General features: G+C 43.9%; 1 protein-coding gene across 18 annotated transcripts in view; it reads left to right on the forward strand.

Annotated features, from left to right (window-relative positions):
• Positions 1-781: 781 nt before the first annotated feature.
• The window catches only part of KDM5B (lysine demethylase 5B), a 183698-nt gene continuing 161450 nt past the window's right edge, over positions 782-23029 (forward strand). For 10 of the 18 annotated variants that reach the window (XR_005223286.2, XM_037885140.2, XM_043533823.1 and 7 more), the window contains exon 1: positions 1099-1796. Coding sequence is in view for 17 of the 18 variants with exons in the window: in XM_037885140.2 (XP_037741068.1) it covers positions 1119-1796 (678 nt within the window). In the remaining variant the exon portion in view is untranslated. The other 8 variants (XM_043533827.1, XM_037885142.2, XM_043533825.1 and 5 more) reach the window with 8 other exon arrangements.

Genomic DNA, 23029 nt, shown 5'->3' on the forward strand with positions numbered 1-23029 from the left:
AATAGGGTAACCCTAGTGAATAAGCCACCACTGAGTGATGTAAGTTACACTGACTTAAGCACTGGTATGGACAGTGCTATGTCGAAACAGCTACTGCTGCTTGTCGAGTTATCATAGAGCATCTTCACCAGAAACACTGCAGCTGTGCCGATACAGGGCTTCCAGAGTAGACTAGCCCTTTCTTCTGTATGCAACCCTTAGACTATCAGAAGCAGGCTCCTAATCTTTCCTGGGTTTGGGTGGGTCTATGCCTGTCATATTGACAGTTTGTCTCTCTCACCTCCAATAAAAGATATTTCCTCACCCACCTTGTCTCTCAACTATGAGGAAAAAAATCAGCTATCTGGGAAAAACGGAGCTCCAGGTGGCAGCGAAAGAAAGGAAACCCTGCAGAGGTCTGGGAGTGGCCCGGAGACACGAGGCCTGTACTCCGTGTTCTGGACAGAACCCCAGGGCTGGACAACAAAGGGGTCAGTGTGACCATGATCTGCGGCCGCAAGCTATAGCGACCAGGGCCTCTTGTAGGGAATTATTTAATACTGCATCAAATACTGGGAATGGGGGGGCCTCTGATTTTTATAACCCAAGTAACCTGTACTCTGTGGGCCGCAGAGCCCCCCTACAACAGACCACCTGTGCGCCCGAGTCCCCCTCTCCCTGTAAGAGAGGGGCCTTGATGGGGGCCCCGTGAGCACCAGGCACCCCTTGGCCTGCGGGTGGAAGCCCCTGGCACAGTGGGCCCCCCCACGGGGCGTGGGAGCCCCTGGGGCACGCTCGCTCCCCCAGGCGGAGGGGCGGAGGCCTTGCCACGGCGCCCGGCCGGCCGGACTCTTTTCTCTCCCGGCTCGGCGGAGGTGCACGGCCCGCTCTGGCGGCGCTCGACGACCAGCGTCTGTTGGTGGATTGTTCGGAGGCGGCTGGCTGAGGAGCTGCCGGCGCCCGAGCCCGGCCATGGCCGAGTTCCTGCCGCCGCCCGAGTGCCCCGTGTTCGAGCCCAGCTGGGAGGAGTTCGCGGACCCCTTCGCCTTCATCCACAAGATCCGACCCATCGCCGAGCAGACCGGCATCTGCAAGGTGCGGCCGCCGCCGGTGAGTGCCCAGGGCCCGGCGCCGCCCGCATGGCGCCGCGAGCGGAGCGGCCCTTTGTGCGCGGCCCGCGGGGGCCTGGGGGAGCGGCGCCGAGCCGGGAGCCCCCGTCGGGCACCGACCCCGGCCCGCTGGCCGCAGCGCAGGGCTCCGGCCGGCGGAGAGGCCCGGCCGGACCCTGGGGTGCGGGGCCCCGCCCGCCCGCCGAGCGGCCCGCGCTGCCCACGCGCGGCGGAGACGTGGCCTCCCGTGGCAGCAGGGCGCGCGGGCAGCCCGCGGGGCTGTGCCCGGAGCGCGGCCGTGAGGCGAGCCCCGCCGGGCGAGCTGTCCTGCGGCCCGGACAGCCCCGGTGCCCCCCGCCCGGGACGGTGAAAGCGACGCGAAGGCCTTTGTTTCCATACCTGCCGGGAGAGCGGAGCTCGTCCCAGGGCCGGCGGGCTCCGCTCCCCCCCCGGCGAGCAGCCGGGCTCGGACCGGGGCGAGTCGAGCCGCTGCGTCGAGCTTTAATGTGCGGGCTGCCACCGCGGCCAGATCCCAGGCGACTGAACCGCTGCCGTGCGTGGACCTGGAGCCGCCGTTCTGTAGAGACCCAAGCCGGGCAGCTGGCTGGGTGTTGCCCTCCATGTTGGCATTGTCGAGTGCTCGGGCTCTGGCTTCCTCTCTCTGCCTTTCTCCGAGTCCAGAGTGACATTTCTGCGGCGCTACTAAAGGTTTGGTTTAGTTTAGTTTTTAATAGTTACCCATTGTCTCAACTTGAACAACATGTAACTAACTTGTCAGCATAGACTTTTGCATGGTATCTTTTTTCTTTTTGAATCATTGGCAGACATGACCACCATTTTAGAATCCAGTACATAGTGGGAAAAGTAGTAAGTCTTGATCACTCTATACGTGTAAACTGACGCTATAACATGCCGCAAAATGAGCCTGTGATTTCCTTTCTTTAATTGAATAGTTAACACTTCTCAAATTTTATTGGCTGGAGTTAGTATAAAAAAGCTTGAAGTGTAGTTCTAATCTTTGTTTTTATGTAAAACAGTGAACTAGAATTACTTTGGTCAGAGGGGTCTTGTTGAATAAAGATTTAGCTTGATAAAAGTGGGTGTACATTGTCTTTATTTTGAGGAAAGTGTTCTTATCCTAAACGATAGGGTGGTATAGATATCTTGAAATAGCTAATGTGACAACAAGAAGAGTAGCTGCTACTCTCTTTATTTAAGTGATCAAAAGAGTTAAGTCTCCTCCAATAAGAGGTGAGGATAAAGACACGTTTTTGTGGGCTTCATTTCAGAAGTAACTTCTGTGCACTCTGAGTATCAAGAGTTTTATATATGAACTTTTTGATCATACACTTGGCATTCTTAAACATATTGAACTGAAGTAAAATGAAGTAACTTGCTGTATTTTACACACTGAGACTATAAATGTTCATAATCAGATTGAATAAAATAAGCTGCATCATACAGTAAGATCTACAGATAATACTGTCTTTTGGAAGAGGACCCACAACATGCAATTGCATGCATGCACACACACACACTTCTTAACTCAGTAATTAGTGAAAAAGGGCAAAAATGTGTATTACCTGTGCACTGTGAAGCTAAGTGCTGACTTCTTAATTGAGGTTATAAAACCGTTTTCATTATCCCCCCCAATTTGTGTAGAATAATTCTCTCTGGATGGGATATGATCAACTATGGTTTTCAGCAACTGATCAAAACTGACGTTTTATGTATCCTTTTCAAAGAACCACTTTTCAAAACTAATGTATATGCTGTTTGCTTGCTAGTTTACTATTAATTTTGTTCTATATGGTTTCTTAAGAGCTGTTCTCCTTAATGGGGAAGTCAGAAATGGATGGGACCTCTACAGGCTAAAATAATTTAATGCACCTTTGTCCCCTTGTCAAAGAAAGATATGTTTTCAATTATCTAACCCGTCCCCCCTACCCACCCAACCCCCCCCCCCCCCCCCCCCAAAAAAAAAAAAAAAAAACACCTCACCAAAACGGCAAAATCCAACTGATACTGGTTATATGAATGACCATATATTTCACTGGCTTTTTGATGGGAATTCTTTGGGGGGAATCGGCAAACAGGTGGACAAGGGTGATCCAGTGCAGCCATAGAGTACTGGGATTTTCAGAAAGCCTTTGACAAGGTCCCTCACCAAAGGCTCTTAGGCAAACTAAGCAGCTGTTGGATAAGAGGGAAGGTCCTTTCATGGATCAGTGACCAGTTAAAAGACAAGAAACAAAGGGTAGGAGTAAATGATCAGTTTTCAGAATGGAGAGAGGTAAAAAAAGGTATCTGCCAGGAATCTGTACTGTGGCTAGTGTTCAACATATTCATAAATGATCTGGAAAAAAGGGTGAACAGTGAGGTAGCAAAAATTTGCAGATGATACAAAATTACTCAAGATAGTTACGTTGTAAGCAGACTGTGAAGTGTTACAAAGGGATCTCCGAAACCGGGCAACAAAATGGCAGGTGACAGTCAGTGTTGGTAAGTGCAATGTAGTGTATATTGGAAAATATTATCCCAACTATACATACAAAATGATGGGGTGTAAATTAGCTGTTACCAATCAAGAAAGAGATTTTGGACTAATTGTGGATAGTTCTCTGAAAACATCTGCTCAATCTGCTGTGGCGTTCCAAAAAGCGAACGTTAGGAACCACTCGGAAAGGGATAGATAAGACAGTAAATATCATAATGACTCTATGTAAATCCATGGACGCCCATATCTTGAATACTGTGTGCAGTTGTGGTTGCCCTATACCCTATCTCAAAAGAGATATATTAGAAATGGGAAAAGTACAGAGCAGGGCAACAAAATGATTAGAGATATGGAACAGCTTCCATATGAAGAGAGATTTAAAAAGACCTGGAATATTCAGCTTGGAAAAGAGACGACTGAGGGGGAGGAATATGATAGAGGCCTATAAAATCATGAATGGTGTGGAAAAAGTGAATAATGAAGTGTTGTTTACCTCTTCACATAACACAAGAATTAGGGGTCGCCTGATGAAATTAATAGGCTGCAGGTTTAAACCAACCAAAAGGAAGTACTTCTTCACACAACACATGGTCAACCTGTGGAACTCATTGTCAGGGGATGTTGTGCAGACCAAAAGTATAACTTGGTTCAAAAAAGAATTAGACAAGTTCATGGCTATTAGCCAAGATGGTCAGGGATGCAACCCTGTGCTTCCCCTAATCCTCTGACTGCCAGCTCCTGGGACTGATCACTTGATGATTGTCCTGTTCTGTTCATTCCCTTTGAAGCATTTGGTACTGGTCACTGTCGGAAGACAGGACACTGGGCTAGATGGACCATTGGTATGTATATTCTTATGTTCTTAATGTACATATTTAGAGCCAGGTTGAGAACAGGGGGGGAGGGATAGCTCAGTGGTTTGAGCTTTGGCCTGCTAAACCCAGGGTTGTGAGTTCAATCCTTGAGGGGGCCATTTAGGGATCTGGGGCAAAAATTGGGGATTGATCCTGCTTTGAGCAGGGGATTGGACTAGATGACCTCCTGAGGTCCCTTCCAACCCTGATATTCTATGAACAGTGGGAGGTCCTGGTGTGGAACACTTCATGCCTAAATGGAAGCTGTGCCCTCATGAAAATCTGGCCCCCATAGCTGTTATTTATCCTAGATACTTGAACCAGTCAGAGTACCAGTAGTACAGTGTGTCCACATTATTTTAAGGCTTGCTTAAATTCCTATAAAGTCTCTGTTCAATGCTATTTCTAGTCCTTTTTCTCAAAATGGAGTCTGGATGAATGCTTATTCCCAGTTCTTCCTGAGAAAGTGCTGAAGCATTTGAAAAGCTTTCTGTTCCTGGTCTACAGTAGTGTCTGTATGATCCTGCTGATCTCAGAAGTAATAGGATGAGGAAGAATTTTTTTCCTTAAAACCAGGATATTTGTTAGCCTTTGTTGGTTCTTATGGTGTAACATGGAGACCTTTATTTGAGGTGAAATAAATCCAAAGAATGTACACAGTGCAGCAAAGGTTGAAATCTAAAAATATCCAGGTGGATGAGCCTCTCTGAGCCTTACCTACATTCTTTACAGGATCTGCCTCCAGCTCACTCTGAGGCAAACAGACATTACTGCCTGCCAGTGTCCAGATGAGCGTGGAATTCATAATGCAATCACTAGTCTTGCATTCACTATCACTTGTGTTGCACTTGTGGATAATATCAGTGGATGGAAGAAGGCTTTTGGGTAAGAGTCACAGCCAAAGACTGGTGGAACCTAGTTGTAGTCGTGATCTGGAATGACCAGAATTGGCGGCATAACTTCAGGATCAGAAAGGAGACGTTTCTTTACCACTTTGGTAGATTAACCCTCACGTTTCAGTGCCAGATCACAAGGATGAGAGCTCCCCATGCTATGGAAAAGAATGGTAATGGCAGTGGAAGCTCTCCATTTGTGATAGTTACTGGTCTTCTGGTGCACCAGTTTGGTGTTGATAAATCCCTGGCAGGTACTGTTGTGGTGAAAGCTTTGCAGGGGATGTGATCAAGATGGCCAGTGTGTCAGAAATCATTGAGGGATTAAGCAGCTGAGAGCATGGGCAGCAGGTATAATAGGCCAGGGGAGGCACTGCCACTGCTGCCAGACCCCTAGTTGCGGCCTCTGGGGGGGGGAAGTTTTGTTTTATTATGCCCCATGCAGGTTCTGGGGCGGCTGAGGCGGTGGTATGTGCTATTCAGCTTTCTGGGTTCATCAATAATCTCCCTGGACACCAGAGAGAATACTGATGAACCCAGGAAGCTGAATAGCAAATACCACCTACTCAGCTGCCCTGGAACCTGCATGGGGTATATGAAACACTTATTCGGACGAAGTGTGAGGCTTTTCCCCACAGCGGCTTGGAGTCTGGGGAGGCGAGGCACGGCTGTGGCTGGCCCGGGGCTCCTTGGGACTCCTTGAGGGGAGGAGGAGATGGGACTCATGGCTCTGGCTGTGGCGGAGGGACGAGTTCTCTGGGCTCCAGCTGTGCGGGGAGGTTGATTGAGAACCATTTTATCTCAAGAGTATATTTTATACTGCCTCCCCAAGAAGTTGAGTCCACCAACAGGAAGGGGTACTACCTTATGGCAATGCCAGAATTCCCCAAAACTCTGGGTTTTCTAAAGTGGTCAAAGGGAATTCCCTTCTCTCCTCCTCCTCCCCTGCCCATTTCCACCAGCATTGACATTAAATTTAAAACTGGAATAAAATGAAATCCATGGCCCCTGTTCTCACAGGCAAGCCTGTTAAGTGATTGTATTTTGTTTCATTTGTAATTCAGGGTGCCCCTGCAATACCTACATTTGCCATTTTTGACCTACATTGACTAATTTTAGCAGTTATTATGTTTTCCTGCTGCTTTTTATGTAACATGGAAAAGCAAAGGTGAAGTTTTCTGTGAATAGCGGTGTGCTGAGGAAGCTGTACTGGCATCAAACTATGCACAGGCAGCACAGCTTGTGATTGGTGCACTGCATAAAGTAGAAATGTGTTGTCGATATATTCTCAAACTAAGAGTGGGAGAATTGGATACAGAACAGTGGATTTAATATGAACTAGTATTATGTCTATATGCTGTGAAGTGGTGAGATTTCTTTTTTATGCGTTTAAAGTAGGGCTGGGCAAACTTTTTGGCCTGAGGGCCACATCGGGGTTGCGAAACAGCACGAAGGGCCGGGTAGGGAAGGCTGTGCCCCCCAAACAGCCTGGCTCCCGTCCCCTGACTGCCCCCCTCAGAACTCCTGACCCATCCCACCCCCCCTGCTCCTTGTCCCCTGACCACCTCCTCCAGGGACCCCCCCACCCCTAACCGCCCCCCAGGAGCCCACCCTCTATCCAACCCCCCCGACTGCCCCGACCCCTATCCACTGCCCTGACCCCTAACAGGGCCCCTGGGACCCCCGATCCATCCAACCCCCCCGACTGCCCCGACCCCTATCCACTGCCCTGACCCCTAACAGGGCCCCTGGGACCCCCGATCCATCCAACCCCCCCCCCACTCCTTGTCCCCTGACTGCCCCATCCGACCCCCCCGCTCCCTGCCTCCTGACTGCCCCCTGTGACCTCCTGCCCCTTATTCAACTACCTCCCACCCCCTTACCATGCCGCTCAGAGTGGCAGAACAGGCTTACTGGAAAGCTTGGGAGGTGGGCGGGCGCAAGCCATGCTGAACGCTTGGCAGCATGACTGGGGGAGCGGGGACACTGGGGGAGGGGCCGCCGGTTAGCCTCCACCGCCAGGAGCTCATGGGCCTGGCAAGACAGTCCCGCGGGCCATAGTTTGCCCACCTCTGGTTTAGAGTATGCTTTATTTATTATGCTTTTTATTTACATGATGAATACATTTAAGGAGTAGGTTATTGTAAAATTTGGCATTCATGTGGTTGGGTTATAATCTAGATAACACCATGGATTTGTTGGTAAGGGCACTTTATGGTGTATTGATGTTTAAGAACAGTATCATTGCAGTACAGATTGACTATCTATAGTGATGCAATGCTTTACAAAATATGAGGTATAAGAAGAGGAAAAGTAGAGAGAGGTTATTCATGGAGGTGCACTGGTACACAAACAAGGATTCAATCTTGGTTGGAGGAGTATAAAATAAGGGTCATGGAAGGATAAGAATCTTAAATTAATGAAAAGGAAGGACTGATTCCAGTAGAAGAACAAGGAAATGATGCAAAAATTTGAGGTGCAAAGGGAAGATCAAGAGGTAACATTATACACTAACTATCTTACAGTTCAGCCCTGACATTAAAAAAGTAACGTGTACAAGAGGAAGGGAGTATGTCTGGAAGATCTTAAAGAGCAGCTACTAAAGTTAGACATTTTAAAATCAGCAAGTCCAGATAACGTGTATCCAATAATTTTAAAAGAACTGGCTGAGGAGCTTGCTGGACCATTAATATTGATTTTTAATAAGTCTGGGAGCACTAGGGAAGTTCTAGTAGACTGGAAGAAAGCTAATGTTGGCCAATATTTAGAAAGGGTAAATGGTATTACCCAGTTACTTATAGGCCTGTCTGTTTGACATCTGTCCTGGGCAAGATAATGGACCAGCTGTTACGGGACTCGATTATAAAGAATTAAAGGAGGGTAATGTAATTAATTGCAATCAGAATTGGTTTATGGAAAATGTATCCTGTCAAACTAACTTGACATCTTTTTGTGATGAGATTACAAATTTGGTTGATAAAGCTAATAGTGTTGACGTAAACATACTTATAAACTTCTGTAAGGCATTTGACCTGGTACCACATGACGTTTTGATTTAAAAAACAAATAACTTAGAACAATATAAAATTAACCTGGCACACACACAATGGAATAAAAACTGGCTAACTGTTTGGTCTCAGTATGTAACAATAAATGGGAAATCATCAAGTGTGTGTGTTTCTGGTGGGGTCCTTCAAGGATCGTTTCTTGGCTCTGTGCTATTTAACATTTTTATCAGTGACCTGGAAGAAAACATAAAATCATCACTGATAAAATTACAGAGGACACAAACATTGGGGGAATGGTAAATAATGAAGAGGACAGGTCACTGATTCAGAGTGACCTATATTGCTTGGTAAACTGGGCACAAGCAAACAATATGTGTTTTAATGTGTTTAAATGTAAATGAATCCATCTGGGAACAAAGAATGTAGGCCATATTTACAGGATGGGGGAAGTCTGTCCTGAGAAGAACTGACTCCGAAAAAGATGTGGGGGTTGTGGTGGATAATCATCTGAATATGTGTGTGACACTGTGGCCAAAAAAGCCAGTGCAGTCCCAGGCTGCATAAATAGGGAAATCTGGAATAGGAATAAAGAGGTTATTTTACCTCTGTATTTGGCACTGCTGCTGGAATACTGTGTCCTTTTCTGGTGATCACAATTGAAGAAGGATGTTGATAAATTGGAGATGGTTCAAAGAAGAGCCACAAGAATGATTAAAGGCTTAGAAAACATCCCTTGTAGTGCTAGACTCAAGGAGCTCAATCTATTTAATTGAACAAAGAGAAGGTCAAGAGGTGACTTGATTAGTCTGTAACAGTGGAAATTAGTCTCTTTTCATTTGTGAACCCCTAAAATATTTCAAGTGGAGGTATGGATCCTTTGGAAATCTTAAACATAGTCTGCAGACCTGCAGGGGTCCGTGGACCACAGGTTGAAAACCACTATAAGTATCTGTATTGGGAACACATCTTGATAATGAACTTTTCAGTTTAACCGAGAAAGCTATAACACTGTCCAGTGGCTGGAAATTGAAGTTGGACAAATTCAGACTGGAATTATAGTTTAAAATTTTAATGGTGAGAGTAATTAACCATTGGAACAATTTGCCAAGGGTTGTGATGGATTCTCCATCAGTCGCAATTTTTAAATCAAAATTGGATGTTTTTCTAAAAGATCTTCTTTAGAAATTATTTTTGGGAGGTTCTGTGGCCTGTTATATAGGAGTTCAGATGAGATGATCACAATGATTCCGTCTGAAATTGGAATGTATGGATTTAGGGACAATATATTCTCTTATGAGTGCATTTTGTTAGAGTACGCCTTCAGGTTTCCACTTCCTTGTTGTGGAATGGAAAACCTCGAAAAAGGTTTGTGGGGAAGCTGAGGATTAGAGTGCAGTCCAATTACTGTTGTCCTGATTGATGCCATGGTTTTGGGCAGGTGGTTCAGAGGCTAGTTTTCAGCAGTCAGTTTTTGTTGGGCCTTTATTTGTTAAACAATTCCAACTGCAATTGTCAGTCTTCCCTTTGCATCTCCCTCTCATTCCTTATATATTTTGAATAATTTCCTTGTCCTTCTACTGGAATCATTCCTTCCTTTTCATTAATTTAAGATTATTGTCCTACCTTTTGGTGATAAGTACTTATTTTATACTTCTTCAGCCAAGTCTGAAACCTTGTTTGTGTACCAGTGCACCTCCCATGAATATCCTTTCTCTGCTTTTCCTCCTCTTAGACATCACATTTTCTCTTTGGACTAGAAATTGAAGGGATAGCGTACTACAGGGATGTTGTCATTATCCCAAAATCAAGCAGTAAAAATGAGGAAACTCAAGTTGAAGTACTATTAAATGCAAAAAGAAAAGGAGTACTTGTGGCAGCTTAGAGACTAACCAATTTATTTGAGCATAAGCTTTCGTGAGCTACAGCTCACTTCATCGGATGAAGTGAGCTGTAGCTCACGAAAGCTTATGCTCAAATAAATTGGTTAGTCTCTAAGGTGCCACAAGTACTCCTTTTCTTTTTGCGAATACAGACTAACACGGCTGTTACTCTGAAACCTATTAAATGCTAAAATGTTAAGGTATGGAAATGCACAGTTGGCACCTAAACAGCCATAAGTCCACTCTGATAAACATTTTAAAGCAGGTCCAGATAACTCCAACCCCAGTTGTCTGTGGAGCTGTCTGGATTGTTGGTGTTAGATTTTCAATAAATCTTGGAATTCAGGGAAAGCTTGAGAGTACTGGAAGAAAACCAATGTGCCCAGTTAGCTTGACATACTCTTGGACAAAATAATGGAATGGCTGACAAGAGACTCTCAGTAAGGACCTAAATAAGCTGGTAACTGATGCCATTCAACATAATAAAATGAAAAATGGGCCCTTTCAGATGGGCTTGGTAATGTAATTGCTTCAAAAAACAAGTTTGATAAAGGTAATTGTGTTAACATCTTTTTTGACTTATATAAGTCATTTGAATTAAAAATCAGTATTATGCAAAATCAATATAGCACATTGAATGGCTTAGAAACTAGCTAAGAAGTTAATGTAATTGTTCATAAGGAATCAATAATAGATTTATTTTTTTTAATGGGAATGTCACGGGTTCTCAGGGCACTGCTATCTAATATTTTTATCAAAGATCTGGAAGAAAATTTAATTGCTGATTAAAATTTGCAGGGAGCAGTGGAGTGGTAAATAATGGTGGGGATAGATCACTGTTACATAGCCATTTGGATTGCTTGATAAATTGGGCATGATGAAACAATAAGCATTTCAGTTTGGCTACATGCAAGGCCATACATCTACAAACAAAGAATGTAGATCACACTTTCAGGATGAGGGACTTGGTCTTAAAGGCCAGATAAGTTAAAAGTGTTTAAACTCTTTCACTGTCCAACATTAAAACAATTATATAAAGGTTCATTTTTTTTCCCAGAGAAGTCGTTGTTTGTTTGGTTTGTTGGCAAATGCCCAAAAGCATTTTAAAGTTGAAAGTTGATTGACCAAACACAAGAAAGAACAAAAAATCAAAACAAGCATTGATATTGAAACGGAAACTGAGGAATTATGCAAAAACATTCAAAACTTATTTAAGTCTCTCTCTTTTTGGAGGCAAAATATCAGTCTCTTATTTTCACCAATAACCTTTCTTTGATGAAAAGGAAAGGTTTAATTTTACTCTATCCTGATGTATGAAGAGTATTTATTCACTTCTACTTTTTTCCCCCCAGACAGACACAAGGGGATGAGAGATTGGAACACTGGACGGTTGTTCAGTTACAAATGGATGCTTTTTGACTGGCAGGTTGACCATAACATCTGTTGCTTGGACCCTGGTTTGCATTCTGGTCAGGGACATCATCTGGTTGGGTCCTTTTCTCCTTAGATGGGGGCAGGTTTGTGGATATCTCATCTTGCTGTGCTGATGCAGTGCTGTTAATTTCAGGATTTCATGAAAAGCCTAGAGAGAGAGGATAGGAGGAAAGAAATAGTGGGACAGAAAGTAGCAGAAAAGCGGGGAGGGAGGTAGGACAGGTTCGTAGAATCATAGAATATCAGGGTTGGAAGGGACCTCAGGAGGACATCTAGTCCAACCACCTGCTCAAAGCAGGACCAGTCCCCAACTAAATCATCCCAGCCAGGGCTTTGTCAAGCCTGACCTTAAAAAATTCTAAGGAAGGACATTCCACCACCTCCCTAGGTAACTCATTCCAGTGTTTCACCACCCTCCTAGTGAAAAAGTTTTTCCTAATATCCAACCTAAACCTCCCCCACTGCAACATGAGACCATTACTCCTTTTTCTGTCATCTGCTACCACTGAGAACAGTCTAGATCCATCCTCTTTGGAACCCCCTTTCAGGTAGTTGAAAGCAGCTATCAAATCCCCCTCGTGCTTCTCTTCTGCAGACTAAACAATCCCAGTTCCCTCAGCCTCTCCTCATAAGTCATGTGTTCCAGTCCCCTAATCACTTCTGTTGCCCTCCGCTGGACGTTTTCCAATTTTTCCACATCCTTCTTGTAGTGTGGAGCCCAAACCTGGACACAGTACTCCAGATGAGGCCTCACCAATGTCGAATAGAGGGGAACGATCACTTCCCTTGATCTGCTGGAAATGCCCCTACTTATACATCCCAAAATGCCATTGGCCTTCTTGGCAACAAGGGCACGCTGTTGACTCATACCCAGCTTCTTGTCCACTGTAACTCCTAGGTCCTTTTCTGCAGAACTGCTGCCGAGCCATTTGGTCCCTAGTCTGTAGCGGTGCATGGGATTCTTCCGTCCTAAGTGCAGGACTCTACACTTGTCCTTGTTGAACTTCATCAGATTTCTTTTGGCCCAATCCTGCAATTTGTCTAGGGCCCTTTGTATCCTATCCCCACCCTCCAGCATATCTACCTCTCCTCCCAGTTCAGTGTCATCTGCAAACTTGCTGAGGGTGCAATCCACACCATCCTCCAGATCATTAATGAAGATATTGAACAAAACTGGCCCGAGGGCCGACCCTTGGGGCACTCCACTCGATACCAACTGCCAACTAGACATGGAGCCATTGATCACTACTCGTTGAGACCGACAATCTAGCCAGCTTTCTATCCACCTTATCGTCCATTCATCCAGCCCATACTTCTTCAACTTACTGGCAAGAATACTGTGGGAGACAGTGTCAAAAGCTTTGTTAAAGTCAAGGAACAACATGTCCACTGCTTTTCCCTCATCCACAGAGCCAGTTATCTCGTCATAGAAAGCAATTAGATTAGTCAGGCATGACTTGCCCTTGGTGATTCCATGTGACTGTTTCCTCTCCTTAAGTGCTTCAGAACTGATTCCTTGAGGACCTGCTCCATGATTTTTCCAGGGACTGAGGTGAGGCTGACTGGCCTGTAGTTCCTAGGATCCTCCTCCTTCCCTTTTTTACATGCCTCTGTGGTCCTGGCAGTTAGGGATCCCCACTGATGGGCTGAGGACTGGGTGTCATGATATGATTGCAGGACTCACAGGTGAAAGATAAAATTCCTTAAACAAGAGCAAGGCCTGATGGACTTCCTCTAGGGAAAAAAATCCTTTGATCTGCTCTGCTCCCTCTGGCTTGGGGTTGATGAGATGAGAGCAGGTGAGATTTTTCAGTCTCTTTTTAAGAATTCAAAAAGTGAAAAAAGTGAGTGGTACAGTTTATCCCCTCATTAGTTTGTCCACAAATTAGGTCTAATAGCTGCCACACCAGATTGTCTATTAATTTCTGGACCCACATCTTCTTGTTAATTCGAATCTCAACATAATCCTTGAATATATCAGTAGGTCTTTTTTGTTTGGACTAATTTAGAGTCTGTCTGGTTTTCTTGCACTTGTTCATAACATTCTTTACTGGAAATAACTTGGCCTATTTTCTGTGGTTAGCAGGCAAAAAGTTATGTTGTTACATCTTTGAACTTTTACATACTTTTTACAGTTGAGCTCATAAATAGGGTAAATTTTTAGGCACAGTAATCACAACAGACGCTATCCTGGAAACAGTGACTGAAAAAGAATTTGGGGTTGTGGTAAAAACCAATTAAATGTGAGTTGCCGGAGGGATGCTGTGGTTGAAGGAGCTAATGCCATACTTGGAAGGTATAGACAGAGGAGTGGGGGACTTTACCTCTGTATACAGCATGGGTGAGACCAATACTGGAGTACAGTATGCAGTTCTGGTGTCCACATTTAAAAAGAATACTGCAGAAGTGGAGAGGGTACAGCAAAGAGCCTCCAAAATGATTGTAAGTTTGGAAAACATATTTTACAGTGAGAGACTTCAGGAACTCAATCTGTTTAGCTAATCAAAAAGAAAACTTAGAGAGGACTTTATATATAATCATAATCAGCTTCTTGGGGACAAAATACATGAATGGCCATAGTGGCTCAGACCAATGGTCTATCTAGCCCAATATCCTGTCTTCTGACAGTGGTCAATGCCAGATATTTCAAAAGGAATGAACAGAACATGGCAATTATCTAATGATCCATCTCTTTGTTGTCCAGTCCCAGCATCTGTCCGGAGAGGCTTAGGAACACAGAGACAATGGGGTTGCATTCCTGACAATCTTGGCTAATAGCCATTCATGGACCTTTCCTCCATGAACTTAGTTAATTGTTTGTTTTTGGAACCCAGTTATAGTTTTATACTAAAGGGCCCTTTAGCCTAGTGGAAAAAGATGTAACAAGAACCAATGGCTGGAAGCTGAAGCCAGACAAATACAAATGAGGAATAAGGCGTATATTTCTAGCAGTGAGGGTGATTAACCATTGGAACAAACTACCAAAAGATGTGGTGCATTCTTTTGAGATCTTTATGCTGAGATTGAATTGCTTCTTAAAGTATATGCTCTAGTTCAAGCCTAAATTATTAGGTTTGATGCAGGAATTACTAGGTGAAATTCTCTGGTCTGTGTTGTACAGGAGAGCAGACTAGATAATTCTAGTTATCAGATGGTCCCCTTCTGGTTTAAAACCAGTGAATCTGTCAGCCACTGTCTACACTTAGCTAAACACTTCATGCTGAAAGGGAATAATAGCCCGTGAGGGTAAGAGTTGTGGGTGGATGGGGAGGAATGGGATGCTGGGATTTGAGAATCACAGAGAAACTGAACTGAGAGTGTTAAGAATGGGTTGGGTAGCAGCCACTTGTACTGCACATACAGGGGAGAGAAAAGTGGTTGAGGGGAAGAGGTGGACTGTTGTGTCCTCCTGTGAGTCTCTATCTGCCTTTTACAAATATTAATGGCAACATACATCAGAACTTGGGAAAACGCTTCCCCCAAGCGTCACACATGCAGAGTGAGTTTCCACCAGTACATTTTCCAGTTAAAAAGATGCATATTTCAGTTCCTCCTTAAGGTGCCTATGTCACGACCTCTGGAATCTTCTGCTGAGTGGTATCCATTGGGCCCTTTATCCCCTGCCCCTTGCAGAGGATTCTGAGGGTATAAAGTGGAGAGTGTAGTCACTCTGAACTGCCAAAGGTACATCAGGCTCATATCACACACAGCTTTTCTTATGTTTCTCAACTTTTCTTCTGCCCTTTCAAGGCTATTTTTGTTTTTAAGTTAGAAAAACTGACTAAGAAACTAGCTTTTTCTTTAAAAAGAAAAGGTGCTCACCCAGGATGGCAGTGCTTCTGAAGTCAAGTCAAATAAATCTGGCAATGTGTGGGTCCAGCTTCTGGATCCGAGAAATTTGCTCAGTGCAGTTGTTCTCTACCCAGTTTAAGCAGTGTCCAGGAGGCCCCCCTTTACCCCCTAGTCTCATCTGACTGGCTCAGTCAAATGCTGAGGATCTGGCACTGTCACCCAAAACTGCTGGCATATGCAGCCTCAAGTCCCTGGATCTGTTGGGGGTACGGGGAAATCAAGGCTGATGCTGAGGATCCAGCACTGCTGACCCAGGTGAATCACATGGAGAGTGGCTCTGTACTCGGCAAAAGTAGCATAGAGGTTTCTGGTGCCAAAGACCAGTTTCAGTTGGCATTATGACTAGTATATGCAGTACCATGGACATAAGAACGGCCATACTGGGTCAGATCAAAGGTCCATCTAGCCCAGTATCCTGTCTTCCGACAGTGGCCAATGCCATGTGCCCCAGAGGGAATGAACAGATAATCATCAAGTGATCCATTCCATGTTGCTCATTCCCAACTTCTGGCAAACAGATGGAACAGGGTGCAGAGTAGGGTATCGTGATAGTGTCTGGTCCAAGCTGATGCTATCGGTACTCGGAGCTAGTGAACTTACTCATTCAGTGGCCCATCACCCAGCTGTCCCAGACCTAATCTCAGTTCAATGACCCATTAACCAGTGATCCTGGACCTTGTCTCTCAGTGCAGTGGATGAGTCCTACATTGGTCATCATCGGCTATTTCTCGATACGGGGGTGATGTCTACTGGGGAGAGAAAGGTCATTCAGAGACTTAAGATGGCTCAGGAGTCCAATCTGTGCTCTATAGGTTTTTCCACATATAAGACAGGTGGTTGTTTGGAGAGAGCACAACTGCTGGCCAGGATGTTGTACACTTTCCTTCCTCTGCTGTTTCTCAGCCTCTTGAGCAAGACGATTCTCTTCAAAATGAGGTGAAGCTTGATAGGTGATGCGATGCCATTGCACACCCTATTGTCAGTCAACTCTTCCCAATTCGTGGAGTCAGTGCCTCCCTTCTTAAGATATATTTGGGTGTCCTTGTAGCGTTTCCTCTTGAATTCTCTTACCATGACTAAATTGAGAAAAGAGGTATATAAGTATCACCCATCTGCAGACAGTGGCCAGTCCAGCAAAGTTGATGTTTCATAATTTTTGCCTCAACACTGATGATGTTGGCGCAGAGAGAACACTGGCATTGGTGTGATGATCTTCCCATCTGATAGAGAGAATCTTCCTAAGGCAGTGTTGGCGGTACCACTACAGATGCTTAATTGCTTTGGTATGTCATCCATGTCTCGCACCCATAAAGAAGAGTGGGGATGACTACTGCATTGAAAATGTTAACAGTAAGGGTAACTAACCATCAGAATAGTTGACTGGTGGAAATGGTGGATTCTTGTTCACTTGGCGTCTTAATTTTGACTGATATCTAGTCTTGATTTAATGTTCTAGTTAAACCACAACATGGAGTATATACTGTGAAATTATAAGAAATTAATGGTCCCTCCTTGGCCTTAAAACTATGAATCTTTTGAGATAAACCAAAATAACTCATGTTAAATTCAACTGGTTAGGAGAGTTACTTGAAATATTAGTGCGAATGTACAGAGGCACTGGTAAATAACCTTTCTTTTTCAGTTCACAAGAACATCACTTGAATTTCAGATTGAATTTTGCTGATATTATGTATATTTATACTCCAGTTTAGTTTATTCAATTGTAGCTGTAATATTGACATGGTCAGGCAAACAACAAAGGTATACAGTCACCTGAAGATGCAGGTAAGCACCTAGTGGGATTCCAGAAGCATCTAATTTACACTGAAAGTCAATGGGAGTTAGGCACCTAATTTGCTTAGATTTAATTTGCTAAATTCCTTTCTTACCCCAGATTAGTTTGACCATGAACTTGTGAGCAAGACTCACCAGCCAGACATGTAAAAGAGGATTATCTGAACCACCTCAGAGCAGTGGCCACTCTCTGACTCTTCAGAGGAAGGCATGTAGAAAGAACCCAGAATATATCTAGCCAATTGTTCATAGGAAGAAAAAATTCCTTTCTAACCCCTGCTGGTGATTCACTGGCGCCCTGAAGCATGAGATTTGATTATAGTCATTATCTTCATGCAGAGCTGCAAGTGTTATGAGCATGTTGAGGCCAGTGCAGGCAATCCTATTTTCCCCATTGCCTGTGAAGGAGGGGTATGATTAATAGATTCCAAGACCAGATGGGACCATTGTGATCATCTAGTCCAGTTTTCAGAGTAAAAAGAAAAGGAGGACTTGTGGCACCTTAGAGACTAACCAATTTATTTGAGCATGAGCTTTCGTGAGCTACAGCTCACTTCATCGGATGCATACTGTGGAAATCGCAGAAGACATTATGTACACAGACACCATGAAACAATACCTCCTCCCACCCCACTCTCCTGCTGGTAATAGCTTATCTAAAGTGATCATCAAGTTGGGCCATTTGTAGTCCAGTGGTGGGCAACCTATGGGCGGCCCGCATGTGGCCCATCAAGGTAATCTGAGTGCAGGCCACAAAACACTGGGAGCTGCTGAGGGCCATGCTTGCAGACGGTCCTCTTCTCCTCACTCTCCTTATGTGGCTGGGCTCGAGCTGAGGCATGTGCAGCTCCATCTGTCTGTTGCCCCATTGCCAGTGCCCAGGAGTTTGAGGTATATGTGTCTCCAAGTGGTGGGAATGGGGCTGCACCCCCATCCCCCTCACTGCATCCCTCCCCAGTCCCATCCTGTCCTGTCCCCCATACCTACCCATCCCAGCCATGTATCCCTTACAGTGCTTTCCCACCTATCCTCTCTACCTCCCAGAGCCACCGTCCGCGTGTCCCTCACCCCCGACAGCCCTGCACCCCATTCACCTCCATATACTGCTGCACTCCCATTATGTCTCTGTTTCCCCCTGTGCCTCCCACATCCTCATGCACCTGTAGCCTTCTGCCTTCACCTGTATCCCCATCCACCCTACATACCCCCCAACCCCCTCTTCTCTCCTTAACTTCCCCCTCTAACCCCCACACCCTGCTATCATCCTTGGCCCTCCCCCCGCATCTTTTCCCCTCCAGCACACCCTCCTCCCTTCCCAGCTGGGTGATTTAGGCAGCCCCTGGAAAAGTGTATGAAAAAGTGTCTCTGTAGTCAAGTGTGTGCATGCATGCATTGTGTGTGAGACTGTGTCTTTGTGTAGGGAGGTGCGTGAATTGTTGTGTGTGTGTGTACCTGTGTGAATAAAATTTGCAGCCTAACTCTTTGACTTTTTTTCCTTTTGCTGGCTTGCACACAAAAAATTGATGACATTAAAGTGTGTGTTCATTTCATAACAAGTTTTTAAAAAAGAAGGGAACTCAAAAACAAATGTATTATTTCTTAAAAAGTGAATGTTGTTGACCAGAAATTGCAAAAGAGTTGATGTATCATACATTTTGCCCCACGTTTGTCTAACTATATTATAAACTCTTTGTTGCAGACTCTCTCTTTTTATGTGTATGTCTAGCGCCTACCACCCTGGATCCCTGATCTTAGTTGGGGTGTCTAGGCACTAAACAACAATTGTAATAATAAATAATGTGGAAGTATGTGTTAGTGCATGCTAGATGTGAACACATGAATACACGTGTGTATCTGCATGTAGGTGAGGGAATCAGTTTCTACAGATTTATTTATATAGGTATCTGGACAGGTGTGCATTTCTGTAGTTGTGCTCTATGGATTTGTATTTGGGTTTTAGGAGTGGGCCTTTAATGGACCCATAGCAGCTGTGATAATGTGTGGTCCTAATTCCACACAAACTTCAGTGAACAAAAAACATGGAGCTGATTACAAAAAATGGGAAGAGGGGAAGGAAAGAACCATGAAAACCTTTGTGAAATTTCATTTTTTAAAAATTACCTTTTTGACTATTTTGCTGCCAGCACTTGTGTCCTGTAACAAATAAAACCTGAACTTAGTATAATACATCTGTCAAAACAATAAATATGCCTGTTTGGGCCTTGCAGTGAAAATGAGCAAAAGGTAATAAAAGTAAGCAACAGTGGGAGAGGAGATGGAGTGAGGAGGGGGTGGGGCCTCAGGGAAGGGACGGGGCAGTGGGTAGGGCAAGGGTGTCCCCTTTTCTGGAATTAAAAAGTTGGCAACCCGATGATCAAGTCACCCCTTAACATTTCCTTTGTTAATCTAAACAGATTGAGCTCCTTGAGTCTATCCTTGTGAGGCATGTTTTCTAATCCTTTAATTGCAGCGGAAGTTGAAAAAGCAAACAGGATGTTAGGAATCATTAAAAAAGGGATAGAGAATAAGATGGAGAATATCTTATTGCCCTTATATAAATCCATGGTACGCCCACATCTTTAATACTGCATACAGATGTGGTCTCCTCATCTCAAAAAAGATATACTGGCATTAGAAAAGGTTCAGAGAAGGGCAACTAAAATCATTAGGGGGTTGGAACGGGACCCATATGAGGAGAGATTAAAGAAGCTAGGACTTTTCGTCTTGGAAAAGAGGAGACTAAGGGGGGATATGATAGAGGTCTATAAAATCATGAGTGGTGTGGAGAAAGTGAATAAGGAAAAGTTATTTACTTGTTCCCATAATATAAGAACTAGGGGCCACCAAATGAAATTAATGGGCAGCAGGTTTAAAACAAAAGGAAGTTCTTCTTCACACAGTGCAGTCAATCTGAGGAGTTCAGAGTGACAGCCGTGTTAGTCTGTATTCGTGCTTATGCTCAAATAAATTGGTTAGTCTCTAAGGTGCCACAAGTACTCCTTTTCTTTTTGCCTGAGGAGGTTGTGAAGGCTAGGACTATAACAGGGTTGAAAAGAGAACTGGATAAATTCATGGAGGTTAACTCCATAAATGGCTATTACTCAGGATGGGTAAGGAATGGTGTCCCTAGCCTCTGTCAGCGGGTGGCGATGGATGGCAGGAGAGAGATCACTTGGTCATTACCTGTTCGATTCACTCCCTCTGGGGCACCTGCCATTGGCCACTGTCGGCAGACAGGATACTGGTCTGGATGGACCTTTGGTCTGACCCAGTATGACCATTCTTATGTTTATGTTTAGTCATTCTCATGGCTAGTCTCTGAACCCTCTTCATTTTATAAGAACATAACATAAGCTTTGTGAGATCTTTTTGAAGTTCTTCACAATCTGCTTTGGTCTTAACTATCTTGAGCAGTTTAGTATCATCTGCAGACTTTGCCACCTCACTGTTTACCCCTTTCTCCAGATCATTTATGAATAAGTTACCATTTATTCCTACCCTTTGTTCCCTGTCTTTTAACCCATTCTTAATCCATGAAAAGATCTTCCCATGATAACTTAAATTAAGTAAGAGCCTTTGGTGAGGGACCTTGTCAAAGGCTTTCTGGAAATCTAAGTACACTATGTCCACTGGATCCCCCTTGTCAACATGTTTGTTTGACCCCCTCAAATAACTCAATTAGGTAAGTAAGATGTGATCTCCCTTTACAGAAACCATGTTGACTTTCTCAGGTTTCTCAGGGAATCTCCCTAACATCCTCAGCCATGAAGACTGAAGCAAAGAATTCATTTAGTTTCTCTGCGATGACTTTATCATCTTTAAGTGCTCCTTTTGTATCTCGATCGTCCAGGGGCCCCACTGGTTGTTTAGCAGTCTTCCTCCTTCTGATGTACTTAAAAAACATTTTATTACCTTTTGTGTTTTTGGCTAGGTGTTCTTCAAACTCCTTTTTGGCTTTTCTTATTGCATTTTTACATTTAATTTTGCAGTGTTTATGCTCCTTTCTATTTACCTATTTATCAGCATCCTTGCATTATGGACAGCTTATCTTTCTTTAATTCTTAATTAATTGAGTCCAGTATCAGACACTTTATTATCTTATCTGGGATAGATGTCAGACTGGCGGGCCTGTAATTACCCATTTACGCTTTTTATATATTGGCACAACATTAGCTTTCTTCCAGTCTTCTGGAACTCCCCCAGTGTTCTAAGACTTATTGAAAATCAGTGTTAACGGTCCAGTGGGCTGCTCCTCAGCCAGCTCTTTTGAAACAAGTACATGCAAGTTATCTTGTCTGACTTCAATAGCTGCTGTTTAACATTCTCCCAAAATACTAATGGAACGGAAAGACTGTTGTCATCATATTATATGACATTATCTGTTTTTCCCTAAATACAGAACAGAAATATTTATTGAATGTTTGTCTCTTTTGCATTATTATTGATAATTCTACCATTTGTATTTAGTAGTGGACCAATATCATTGTTAGAATTCTGTTTGTTCCTAATATACTTAAATTCCTCCTTATTGTCTGTAACTGTGCTGGCTATAGATTTCTTGTTTTGTCCCTTTGTTTCCCATATCAATTTTCTACAATTCCTGGCTTCTTCTTTATATTCGGAAGTATCAACTTCCCCTTTGTTATGTATTATTTTTTAGAGCTGCCTTAATTTCCCCTCTAAACCATGTCAGTTTTTTAACCAGTGTGGCCTTCTTCCTTGATTGTGGCTTGAGCAGGGGAATTCGGAGATTGACAGAGTCCAAGGCCAGAAGGGACCACCATCATAACCATCCAGCCCAGGCCCTGCGCACACAGGTCATAGAACTTCTCTCATAAGCTGAATTGAGGTACTGTTCTAAAATATATGCTTTCTTATATTAAAACTCCAACTGATGGTCAGTCCACCACCTCACATGGTAAGCTGTTCCAGTGTTTAATGACCCTTCAGTGCTAGGAAATTGCACCTTATTTCAAGGTAGAGTTTGTCTATCTTCAGCTTCCCCCGAATATCAAATGTCTTTCTCCTTGTGTGTTAAGTACCTGTACAAAAGTGATCAAATCTCCTCTCAGCCTTCTCTTTGAAAAGCTGAATAAGTTGAGCTCCTTAAACCTCATATTGTAAAGCTTGTTTTTCGGCTCCTGGATCATTCTTGTGGTCCTCCTTTGACCTCTTTCCAGTATTTCCACATCCTTCTTGAAGCATGGACATAGGAACTGGACTCTGTATTCTGGTGATGGGCTTGCTAATGCAGCATATGGATCTAAGATCACCTCTCTACTTCTACTTGATAGTCCCCGTTTTATAAATCCAAGGATTGCATTGGCTCGTTTTGTCACGCCATTGCACTGTTGTCATGTTGAGGCGCTTATCTACAATGAACCTTTAAATCCTTTTCTGAATCACTGCTTTCCAAGATAATCTATGATCCTGTAAAGTATGGCTTGTATGCTTAGTTCCCCAAAGTATTACCTTGTTTTTGGCTGTATTAAAATGCATTTTGTTGGATTGTGACCATTTAACCAGGTGAATTCAGATCACTCTGTAGCAGTAACATGTTCTCATTATTTGCTACCTCACCAATCATTGTCTTATGCACATTTTACAAAGATTTATATAATGATTTAGATTGGTGATAAAAATATTGAATAGTGTTGGACTAAGAACCGATCCTTGGGGGACTCTGCTAAAAATAGCCCCCATTCATTGATATCTCCCCATTAACAACT

This window comes from Chelonia mydas, chromosome 21 (genome assembly GCF_015237465.2).
Source record: "Chelonia mydas isolate rCheMyd1 chromosome 21, rCheMyd1.pri.v2, whole genome shotgun sequence".
Lineage (NCBI taxonomy): Eukaryota > Metazoa > Chordata > Testudines > Cheloniidae > Chelonia > Chelonia mydas.